The sequence below is a fragment of the Patagioenas fasciata genome, chromosome Z (assembly GCF_037038585.1).
Source record: "Patagioenas fasciata isolate bPatFas1 chromosome Z, bPatFas1.hap1, whole genome shotgun sequence".
In the NCBI taxonomy this organism is placed as follows: domain Eukaryota; kingdom Metazoa; phylum Chordata; class Aves; order Columbiformes; family Columbidae; genus Patagioenas; species Patagioenas fasciata.
In genome coordinates this window covers 60682518-60694823 of record NC_092560.1, presented here as the reverse complement: position 1 = coordinate 60694823, position 12306 = coordinate 60682518, and the positions used below count along the sequence as shown (strand labels likewise).

The 12306-nt window shown below is 41.4% G+C and overlaps 1 protein-coding gene across 1 annotated transcript in view; it reads right to left on the bottom strand.

Moving 5' to 3' along the window:
* HCN1 (hyperpolarization activated cyclic nucleotide gated potassium channel 1) overlaps positions 1-11782 on the bottom strand; it is a 197818-nt gene extending 186036 nt beyond the window's left edge. The window contains exon 1 of the mRNA XM_065861534.2: positions 11269-11782. Within this exon, the coding sequence (XP_065717606.1) occupies positions 11269-11651 (383 nt within the window). The 5' untranslated portion in view covers positions 11652-11782. The remainder of the gene's footprint in view (positions 1-11268) is intronic.
* Positions 11783-12306: the final 524 nt, after the last annotated feature.

Genomic DNA, 12306 nt, shown 5'->3' with positions numbered 1-12306 from the left:
TCTTGTTCTGAAACCCAAAGATAGATAGGCTCCTGACATCCTAACATCCTAGGGATTTGCACACTCTGCACAGAGCACTGGGTAAAACTGTCATTTTCAAAGCCATTCCAGAAACGGAAAAATTTGTACTGAAAACATGAAACCAAGTTAAATATCATATTCCCTTTGCTCATATTGCCAGTGGCATAAAATCAGTATGTACATTCAATGCTAAGATGAGCTGCTGACACTTCAAGGAATCACAAGTCAGTGGCCCCAGCAGGAACATCTGTTACCATTTCATGCAGATTCATACTACCTGCGTTCCTGGGATATAAAGCTAGCTCTTCTTCTCTGGAACACGTCTGAACTCAGTCATGCTGTAAGGAACAAGTGTGGGAGTGGAAGTTCACTGCAGCTCTCCCATCCCTTCCACAGAAAAATAAATGGGGTCTAGCCTGTGGGAGAATGTAAAAGTTGGCTCCAGCTTAGAAATGGTAGAAACAACTATGGCCACATCGAGCAATGTTCATACACGGTCCTGGGTAACGTGGCTGGTGGTGGTGGAAATTGCTGTGTAACACTGACAGGTTGTATAATGCTGAAGGAGTCTTCCTCAGACCCATCTTAACAAGGATCATCCCTCGACAAAATAAAATTAGCCTGCATGTGAACGACAGAGTACAGATACAGGCAGACCACGGGAAAATACACCTTCAGGAAATGAGAAGACAGGACACCTCAAAGGGAAGCAAGACATTTTAAACTCACACCAAATTTCTTTAAATAGCAAACTAAAACATTTAATCAGATTCAGCTTTTATTTATTTTGTATTTATTTCACACCTAGCTAAGTAATATGCATATTAAATACTAAAATAGTAGGTTCTGGATGTAATTCTTTTCAGTATCAAAAACCTTGAAACTGTTCTTGAATTTCTTCTTCCACTTCTGAGAGATAAGGCATCATAATAAATTCATTACTTCAATAAATACAAAATAAGAATAAGAATATATCATACTCAAGTTTTCAACACCCAGCAGTATACTACTGCATTTAATATCCTGTTCCATATTTCAAAAAACACCTTTATGTTAGTAAAATCATGTATTTCAGATATTTACTGACAGAATGCAAGCAATTAAAAGTCAATTTTGGTCATGTGGGCACCTAAATTAGGTTACTTATCTCTCACTTGTCCCACACATGCAACATCTACTGCTTAATAAGTCATCGGATTTCAGATATTTTCAATTTTGACCCTCTTTAAATGTTCTGTTAGATTACCTACCATCTGGCAGTTCTTACTCTTGATACCACACACCCTTTGCATTACAGAAGTGTGCTTCTTATAATTATATCTTTAATGTGATAGATGTATGCAACAGAATTCCCAAGCTGGCAATAAACGCGCTGAGGAAACAATCTTGGTCAAGTATCTTGTTACTAGGTCTATGGTAACGGCATGTTCAATTGCATCAGGTTGCAATTCTCAACAGAAAACTTCCAACCTGCCCAAGTCATGGGAAACAAAAAATGTCCATACAATTATGTTTGGTTTTAATTATTACAAAGTATCTATTTACAAACTACAAAATACTATGTAGAATTACTAGGTTAACTTCTCCCTGCTAGTTTGAACAAACAGCTCAATATCTCCTAGCTAAAAGACTCAGTAAGAACGGAAAACCATATAGCAGACCTAACAAATGTTAAAATTAATAAATAAACTCTTGATTTCCATTTATATATAAAAAAATCATTATCTCTTCAGGAAGAGATGCAGGAGGGAGAACCAGAAACAGAATAAGGGAAAAGAGAAGTTGTTTTCAAAAAACAAAATCTGGCAGGGACTACATCACCATGCTCTTGCTAACTTTCAAATGAGAAGTGCAAGTTGTCTGTAGCAGAATTTCACTGTCTGAAAATTAGACCATAAAAAATGCCATAAATAAAAGACAGAAAAAGCCAGTTTTTAGGGAGTCTCCTAGATAACAGTTTCTATGAACACTGGACACACAGCTCTGAAAAACAGAACTTCTCTGAAGTATATGTGGTAAGGCGGGTAATGAGAAAGGCACCCAAAAAGCTTGAGGTATATGCTTGCTTTATTTTGCTATTTATGTTTTGTTTTGAAGTTTGTGTGTAACAGACTATTCCCTAGTTAGAAAATGAAATCTTTGTGTTACTACTGAGCTTGTCTGGCACTAAAGACAAGGTGAATCAAAGTGACTGACACGCTTCACACATCTTCACTGAGAAATCAAGTGCAAACAAGCCCATATGCAGCCATTCCAAGGAACTTATAGCCTAGGATGTGTTTGGGGAACCCAGAGGCTTGCAAGTGTGTACTGTCAGGCAGTAATAACGTGTTTTAGGGGTTAGTATTACAGGTTTCATAGTAATTTCTCTACGAGTCAGAAATCAGAAGTCATCCTGGAATGAACGCATGGACAGAAGCAACTCGAGAGCCCAATGGAAAACCTCTCAGTACTCCTGTGAAAACTTTATTGCACTCCCATGGTTTTGCAGCCACACTTTCATTCCATCTCCTGGGGAGGATTATACAGATCTTACTCCATACATCTTATAAAAGTTCTGTGTATTTTCCATAGCTTTGACCTAAAGCAAGTTTGAATACTCATTTAAGATCCTATGATGTATCATGCTAAGTTTACTGCAGTCTATGGATTTGCTTCACATCAGATCATATCAGAACCACACTGCCCGTTGCTGCAGTCATGCCATAGAGATGCTTCTTAGGGGATCAGGTAAATTACTGTAAGACACAACAGAACCAGCCAAGGAAATATCAGTACCTCCATACATCACTCTGCCGGCAGGAGACAAAAAAACGGGAGGTAACCTAAGTACGCTATGTATAGAATCGGAAGATCTGATGGCTTGAGAGGACATTCTCTTTCTGTGGGGCTCTTCATGTACTGGAGCTTTAGCACACGTGTAAGATTCAGTGAATTCAAGACTGAGAACTGGATGAAAAAGAGTAGTACCACCTAAAAAAAAATCCTACTGTCAAAACAATTTTTATGTATATTAGCTATTTTAAGTACATTAAAAAGAAAAAAAAAAAAACAACAGACAGAAATAACCACCAGGTGACCTAGCTTTGACTGGGAGCATAAAGCAACCTGTGTTTTTTCAGTTGAAAACAAACTATCTTAATAATAATTTTTAATAAATACTATATTTTTAGAGATAGCTTATTAATATCAGCAGCATGCTAAATTCTAGCAGCATATCAAATTATTTGCTAAATAATGTGCTTCGTATCCACATAGATGTGCTTCGTATCCAACATAGACGTTAATAAAATAAGAACAAAATCCTGTTCTTAGCTATATGACACAACTCCAGCTGTGGGAACTTCACTGGCATAAATAAAAAAGGGTTTGGCCTTTGTCTGGGGGTCTTTAAAACATATAATGGAAACAGACTGCATTTATTTTGTAATTAAATAAATGTTTTCTGAACACAAGTTTACTCCAGACTTATTCCAGTCGCACTGCAAACAAAGGCAATAAGATTACTGCAAAATATCTCACAGCTTGCCTGAATCTGACTATCATGAGATTAAAAAATATTAAGAGATTTTATGGAAGCTAGATGACAGTGTCCTTGAGGTAGTACTGACATTGACTGCAGCTGATACAGTTTTTGGTCATTAACGTACCTTAGTATGTGTCTGAAACGAGCTCTCCAATAATTAGAGCTGAATACACTATGATTTTTAAAATTAAATCATGCCTCTGGGAAAGAATCAGGGAAGAGACAGCTAAAGGACTTTCAAGCAATTAATGAGAATTGTACTGGCAGGTTAAAAATTAAACATTGCAAAGTAGGTTAAAAGTTTCTTCTCTCACAAAAATTATATGTTGACACAGAAGACAGCTCTCAGGCATACCGTTCACTGAAAGCAGAGGTGAGAAATGGATACCTCTTATTTATAACTAAATGAAGTAAATTTCTCTACTAATTTTCATATTCTACCCCCTCCCTAAAAATAGTATTTTGCCTTCTAGTACCTTCCAAACGAGCGTCTCAAAAAGAAGCTAACAAAGTTTAATTAAATATTACAATGTCACTGATCTTAGGCATAGGCAGAAATGCCGAGGTAACGATTCACATTTTTTTAAGTGACCTCTGATTTCATACGTCCTATTTCTACTATCCCAGGCTGAACAATCAGAAACTGAGCCACTCAAATTTTAACCTGATTATGTAACCGTAAAAAAACCCAAGCAACTTATCAAATGCTATGCATTTTTTATGTATATTTGTAGCCACCAAAACCCTCAAAACAAATCTTAAATCCAGATTTTTATTTACTATTCCATGCTTTTACATAGTATTCCAATTCACAGTTCTCTCTGTATACTCAAGTACAAGAAACCTAACATACAGAAAAAAAAAAAAAATTACTGACTTAATTATAAGCACAACTTATTTAGATGAGCTAACAAATAAAGTGCCAGTACACAATCAAAAATGTGTAGTCTTGCTAGAATAACCAATGGGAATAACAAAATCAGTACTTTTTCCCCATGGGCCCAAGCATGGTGCTGATCTTGTGATCTTACTTTTGGTAAGTGTATATATATAGATAATATTAATCAAGTGCTTTTTTAATCACTGCAGCCAAACTGAAAAAAAAAAAAAAAAAAAAAACAACAAAACAAAAAACAGAAAACCGAAAACCGAAAAGGGAGTCTCATGATATTGAGCATTCCAGGTCAAAGTTTAAAGACTTGCATGTAAGTCCCCAAAAACATCATCTTATAGATTACTTACAAAAATTGTGTAACATTTTGGTTTAATTTTGTTCTTATTTGTTTTCATCTCAAAATAATGATGATAAAAGTATTTGCGTTTATTTAGACTGGGAAAATGAATATTCTAAAATCAAGCATCTTGCAGGAAAAAAAAAAAAATATATATATACTTGTGTACTTTTTCATATGTGCTTTCCACAATCTTTAAAACATCTGAAGTTAAATTTAAAGTACCTCATAAAACAGAGGAATTATTTGAGTTACTAAGCTTGTTCTCTGCTGTAAACATTTTTCTGTTTTCAAGTATGTAACATTTCAAAAGCATAAAAGAATGTCACTCCAGGACTAGAATGGACACATGAAAATTGGGAAATGTTCAAAATATACGTGAGCTCAAACTATGCATTAGTATTTTACATTATCAAGAGACAGAAGGATGCCTTATCAATAAAATTAATTGCTTGTCTTGAACAAACAAAGGCATAATCTTATGCACATCCCTTAGAGGTCAAGAAGGTGAGTGGTCAGGTGGACTCAGCTGGCTTGCTTTTGTGGTTCTTGGAGACAACCTCAAAGGGGACAAAAGCATATGGCCCTCACGTGCACCTCTACATATCCATTTTCATTTATACATGCTTGCAAGTGGCACAAAAAGAAATGCCAGTAGCTAGCTTTAATCAACTAGATTTCATATCAAATGAATCAGTGACAGCCGATGATGAGACATTACTCAATATTAAAAATAATGAGAACTGAAGATGAAAAACAACCTAATGCATTTCTGGCCCTTATTCGACATCAAAGCATTTCCAATAGAATATTTTATTGCTTATTTTTGGTTCTGCTTCCTAAACGTCTCCTTTAGATATTTGTTGCTGCAATTTCACCCTATTACTTGTATGCAATTTTTTTCCTCTTTGTAACATCCATTTACGCATTTGAGGACTGTTAACATATTTCTTTTCAGCCTACCTTTATGGGAGACACATTTTACCTAGGGAACTATTATAAAGCTTAATATATAACTTACTGTCAAAAGTATTTTCAGACATTATAAATGCATTATTTAGGTTAATGCTACCATTTTGTCAATTTATGCTTTGGGGCATTTACAGAAGTAAAGTGCAAAAAATTGTTGGAATGCAGCAAATAAAAAGTCAAATGCTACTACTTTTTCATACGTAATGGTTCTCTATGCTTAGTCACGTACAAAGAGTGAATCTCCAAGTAACAGGAATAGTGTAACTGTACAAGGTTTTTCTTTAATAGAAATAAAAAATATAGTTGCCACAACAGTATTTGAAAATTATATATGAAAGATAGCTCTAGCTAAAATTGTACTTCAGTCATAAAAAGATAAATATTTTTTTTTAAATCCCTTGTGCAAAGAATGTATGCAGTATAATTACAAATCCATGATTATCAGTTTATTAGCAAATAATTCAAAAGTCTTAACACTGTAAAAGAACCTCATGACAAATCCTGAGCAACAAGACTGAGATGACTACCTAGACAATTGAAAACCAAACATTTCAAACTCCTACACTGCCGGTGATATAATGTATCCATGAAAACCCACGCTAATTTGTATCTGATCTACTTAATACAAACCAACATCACTTATAGACTTAATTTTGCATACATATATCTATATCAATTACGTTTAAGTATGATACAACACATTTTGTCTTCATCTCATATAGCATTACCTTCCAACTCTACTGCTCAACATAAACCTAAGCATGTAACAGCTCACAAAAGATAAATCTCATTAGCTTTAACTGAGACAGTACAGACATGTGACAAAAGAGAGAGACAAAGTGCTTACCCTAAGCTACTTAAAATATAAAGGATAGGTATGACACGTGGAGACCGGTCCCAAAGAACAGGTTTTAAACCAATATATGCACAAATTTTAGAAACATGTACGTGAGCTGCACATATGCACAGTCTACCACGTTAGGATGCCTTTCACCAGCAGTCAAAGACAGGCCCAAAAGATAGGCACATATTAAAAATAAAATAGATTCATAAGGCAAATATAAGTCCAAAATTGAGAGAAGTATAATAAAAAACATGAGGTACACCAATACGTTACAATTATGATTTACAGTTTGGCACATAATTGAAAAATTAAGCTGCACATGTGCATGACAACATGGATGGGTTACATAAAACTGCACAAAATAACAGAATGGTTTTTAACAGCAACAGACAAAAAAAATTGTTCCGTAAGTACCTAGATAGACACATGCAAATATTGTGTCTTTTACCCTGATTAAAACCCACTGAAACCTGGCATGAAATTTACTTACAAGGTAGCATCAATAGAGCCTTCTATGATTTATAAAGATTTATATGATAAACCTCATACATTTACATTATAACCCTCAAATGTGTATAAAAAAATGGTTTGAAATTGGAGTGCTACACTTGTTAAAAAAATCTGGCATACGTTTACTATTCACTATGCTCTGAAATTTTCTGTTTTAGAATTAACTCTGCTTTTACTTTTTCGTTATCATTAAAATATGGCTTTGTGCTCCTTGAATAGATGAGAAGTTACCCAGAGAGATTCTCTCGACATAAAATGTCAACAGCTTTTTGCTATTGTTGAAAAGCAGTTCATATTTTGTGTTCATCTACACAGGAAAAAGACCTTCAGTGCTGCCCACACTGCACCTCCTTATCCGCTGCTGCGCCAGTCCACTCCACATCACAGTCTTACTTCACTTCATCTTGAAAGCCAGTAAAATTTTTTGTCACCACTTCCAGTCAAAGGCTGTTCCCAAACATCAAACTAAAAGCTGTAACCATCAGAGTGTGAAGGCTACGTTTACTCATACACATATTATTTCCTCTCAGTCTTTCTCATAGACGGCTATTGCTGGTCAAAAGATGCCTCTCTCATGTGACTCTGGAGGTACTAACAATTTTCTTTGTAGATTGCTGACTACAGAAGCCCTGGCTGATGCGATAATAAAACAAAGATTTCCAGAGTTTCTCTGTGTACTCATAGACAGGGAGAGAAGCAGACACTCCAGGGCCAGACCAACAGCCCAGACACGGGCAAGGAAGCCCTCTGAGCATTAAAGAAACTCCTGACATGCTGAAGGACACTGAATAATTAATCATCTGAAAAATCAGCCACGTACGTTTCCACTAATACTAGAAGGCTGTACAATATAAAAGTCCCTCAAAGCCCACGAACAGTGCAACTCTGCTATGAAATGAATGAAATGTGTATGGCAGCAGCAGCAGAACCACGTGCAGTTGCTCCCATCTCCCGTCGGCCTCGTGCTGCTCTCATCCGTCCCAGGGCTGTGAGGCCACGGGGCTGGACCAGGGATGCTCTCCCATGGGCTCGTTCTTCTGCACATGAGCAGAGGTGGCCGGAGGCACTCCGTATCTCATGGAAAGCACGCAGGACTTCAATAAACTCTAATCAAAGCACTGACAATAAATTCACTTTTGTGAGTAATGCAATTACACAGAATTGTTGTCCAAGTTTAGAGACACAGTAATCACAGCTGCGAAGAGATAAACAGAGGTCTTGCGCTGGGTTTGATGAGCATTAGGTGCTCAGTTTACATAACAGCTTCCAAATTAGACATTAACCTCAGAAGACTGGAAAAAGACAACCAGGAACAAAATGGTCCCCTTGTGGAAAAATTATGTAATACTCATTGAATTTAATTCTCCAAGGGTGTATCTGCCTGATGAAGAGCAAATCCTTCCCAGAGAGACAGGGAGGATGGAGAGCCATAAAACTAGAGACCAAGCCACACAAAGACACAAGTAACCGATTCACAGAGCACGGAATTTACAAACACAGCTTCCACACTCTCTTCATATCAAAAAGGGGGGCGAGAGGGCACAGGGACACTGCCCAACCCTCCAGAAAACAAAGCAAAGTATTGCTATGTAGAAAAATGTACGAAGTTTTATAACAATTCTGAGAAAGAGATCAAGAAATGTAACCAAATGCATTCAAAGTATCCCAACAAATGCATATAAGCATCCAGAACTAGAAAAACAAAAATAAATGAAAGTCCATAGGAGTCTGTTCCAGAATTTTCCTCTGCCTTATGTTGTTAACCCAATATTGTCCTAATTATTGCCTATATTTAAAATGTGCTGTGATGTCTGTTTTCATATGTGCTACAAACACCCTAATGATAGCTGCATTTACAAACTTATTCTGAATTCTCCCACTTGGATATCATAAAATATTCACCTTTTTACCTTTTTCTTGTTGTTTTCTTAGAAAATTTAGTTCTTTGCCTTGGTGGGATCAACATTAACACTGTGCAATTAGGATACCTCTGTCTCTTTGCATGTTTTAAGGCTTGTCTCCATACATGCATTACATTGTTACAAAATCACACACAAAAATAAACCAGATCAAATCCATCCTTACAAATGCATTTGCTCTGGTACAGAGGCACTGTTGGGAGGCACTTACTATCATTTTCACGATTCACATATAGGAAGCGCATATACTATATAGTAGAACTTCTTCAACCATTTCTATAAACACTCCCACCCAAAAGAGAGTACTACTATTATACAGCTGCAATTATTTCAGGAGAAACATCTCACATTTCTCACTGAAACAGTCTTACTGGCTAAAAAAAAAATGGGTCTGGATCAGGTCACATCATCCCAAGACTAATGAAAGACTACCAACTTTATTTAAAAAAAAAAAAACAACACCTTATTCTGATAAATAAAGACATCACAAAACCCTCAGAAAATAGAGTTAATTTAAGAATATGCAGACAATGGGACTGAAAAGGATGCAGTGTTATTTATTCCTACCGAAAAAAAAAAAATATTAAACATATGCTCTGATGCCTAAACCTTTCCACAGGAAGAATTAGGACAGAATTAGAAGATATTTCTGTAATGAAACTGAACTAACATGCCTATCACCTATTTCAACTATCAGTTTAAAAAGTTACATGCTGCACAACATAGTGCATAACCTCCTACTGCCCAAAACATCGTTGGGTTGTGCACCTCGCTCAGAAACCAATCCTACAACAAAACAAGGGAATTTACTTGCAAGAATAATCTCATTCATTGTAGTGCAATTTTAACATGAATAAAGTTATTCATGCACACACGTGTGTGGCCATCAGACCCTCCTAATCCACTGTGCTTGCTACCACAACACCAGATGTGACCTGCTACATCCCTCTCGGGCTGGCAGAAAGGGAGCGGGTGGACTCCTGGCTCTCTCTCCACTTAATGCACCTGCCAGTGCAGCTGAGCTGGCATGCGAGGGGGGAAAAGGTACTCCAGGAAAAGAATGAGTGCAGCTCATTGCCTCCAGGGAGCCAGGAAAAAGGCAGGGGGTTGAAGCATGATCTTGAGTCATAACTGAGTTTTGCCCTGCTTCTCTGCTCTTGTAGCTGTACTGTTCTCGGGCTCGACTGCAAGGTGCGAGCACAGCTCACTGCCTAACACCTCACTCTAAACGGTCCCACTGAAACTTGGACTTTGGAAGTATTTTTTGGAAGTATCTTCTCCAGTTACCACTATTTAACCTACTTTTTCTTAGAAGATCCATGTAACTATTGAACGTTCTGGATTTTCCTTTCTTAAACATGGTCTCCAGAGCAATTCACTTATTGTATACATACAGACTGTTGATTAAATATACTTAATGACACCCATAGTTCTTTAGCAAATATTGTGGAGTGTAAAATTTACAAAGCCATACGTCCAGTTAGCATAGAGAACATAATGAAATAATCCTTCACTTAAGATGTAATTTTAGAGGGAAGTATCTCCTCAGAAATTAATTTGCACTGCTTTTCATCTAAACATCCCAATTTGGCATACGTTCAACTTACTGCAAAGGAAAAACTAATTTAACATCACATTTACCCATCTACCTACGAAAATGTAGTTTGGTACACAGCGTCAGCTTGGATAAAGTTATTTTGCTGCGACTCTGACCCAGACGCGCTTCGTTAACGCAACCCCCTGAACAAGTGCTCGCGGCGGGCGCTCAGGAAGGGGCCGGCGTGCGGCCAGGGCGGACCGCGGGATTTCATCGCTTTAGCTGACGCTGCCCGCGCCCCGGCGAGCTCCCCAAGCCCGGGGCAGAGCCGTGCCCCGCTCCGGTGGCGACTCCTGCTCTCCCCCCGCCCGAGGGACCGGCACACCCCACGGCGCGGCCAAATCGGGACGAAGCCGCAGGCCCGACGGCGGCAGCGCGCTGCCCGCAGGGGGAACCGGGCTGCGGGCAGCCAGTGCCCGACCGCCGCCGGGCCCCCGGGTCCGTTCCGAGAGCAGCACGCTGGAGAGCGCCGGGCCGGGCCGAGCTCAGCGGGGGAAGACCCTCACCTCCGCGGGGCTCCCCCCGCTCCCTTCCAAGCCGGAGCGCGTCGAAGTTCGCGCCGGGCGGGGTGCGAGCCGGCGGGAGCTCTGCTCCGCTCCCCGCGCCGGGGCCACCCCCACGTGGGGCGCCGGGAGACCCGCTCTCACCTGAAGTCGCTGTAGGGGTGGATGATCCAGAACCCCGCAGTTTTAACCCTTTCCTGCTCCTTCTCCACCGCCTTCTGGCTGCCGAACATGCGGAGGGAGAATTTGTTGACCCCCGGCTGCAGCATGGAGGTGAACTGCCGCTGCATGAAGCCGTACTGCCGCCGGGGCCCCTCGGCATCCTCGAAGCCCACCACTGGCTCCTCGCCCCCGCCGCCGTCCACTTTGAAGCACACCGAGTTGCCATGCTCCTTCACGCCGCCGCTGCCCCCGCCGCCGGGGCTGCTCTGGGCTTTCTCCGCCGGGGCCGCCGGCTTGGATGGGAAAGCGTTAGCGCTGCCATCGTCCCGGCTGCCGGCAGAAGAGCTCCGCTTCCCAGCCTCCATGCTGCGGGGCGGGCGCGCCCCAGCTGCGGGAGAGCGCGGGGAAGCCTCGCCGCCGCCGGTGCCCTTCAGCGGCGCGGCTGGGCTCGGCCGCCCTGGGCTGGGCTGGGCTCAGCTCCGCGCCGCCGCGCTGCCCGGCATGGCCAGCGCCACCGACTCTGAGCCGCGCTCGGCGCAGGGCTGGCACCGCTTCCCCTCGCCCGCCCCCTACCGGCGGCCGCGCGGCGCCGCCCGCTTGACATTGAGCGCCTCGGAGTCCTTGAGGGGCTGAGGCGCCCGGGCCCGGGGTGGAGGAGCCGGTGGGGGCGGGGGGCAGGCGGGCTCTGCCGGCGGGGCGGTGGCGAGCGTGAGCACAGCGGCTGCTCGACGCTCGGGCGTGGGTGCGATGGCCCGCGGAGCGGGGTGGAGCGGGGAAGGGGCCCGGCCCGTCCCGGCCGCTCTGCCGCCATAGGGCGGCGGCTGGTGTGGCGCGGGGCCGCCTGTGACGGGCGGAGGGACAGGGAGAAGCGAGGGACCGGCTGCCGGCCCTTCCGACAGAAACGCAGGGACAGGACCGGTGTGTGTTACACCTTGGACGAGGCGCGGGGCGGATGTGTGTGCACACCCAGAGTGGGAAACGATGGCCGGGAGTGAAGCTGTGGGAGGTCGCACGGGCTCG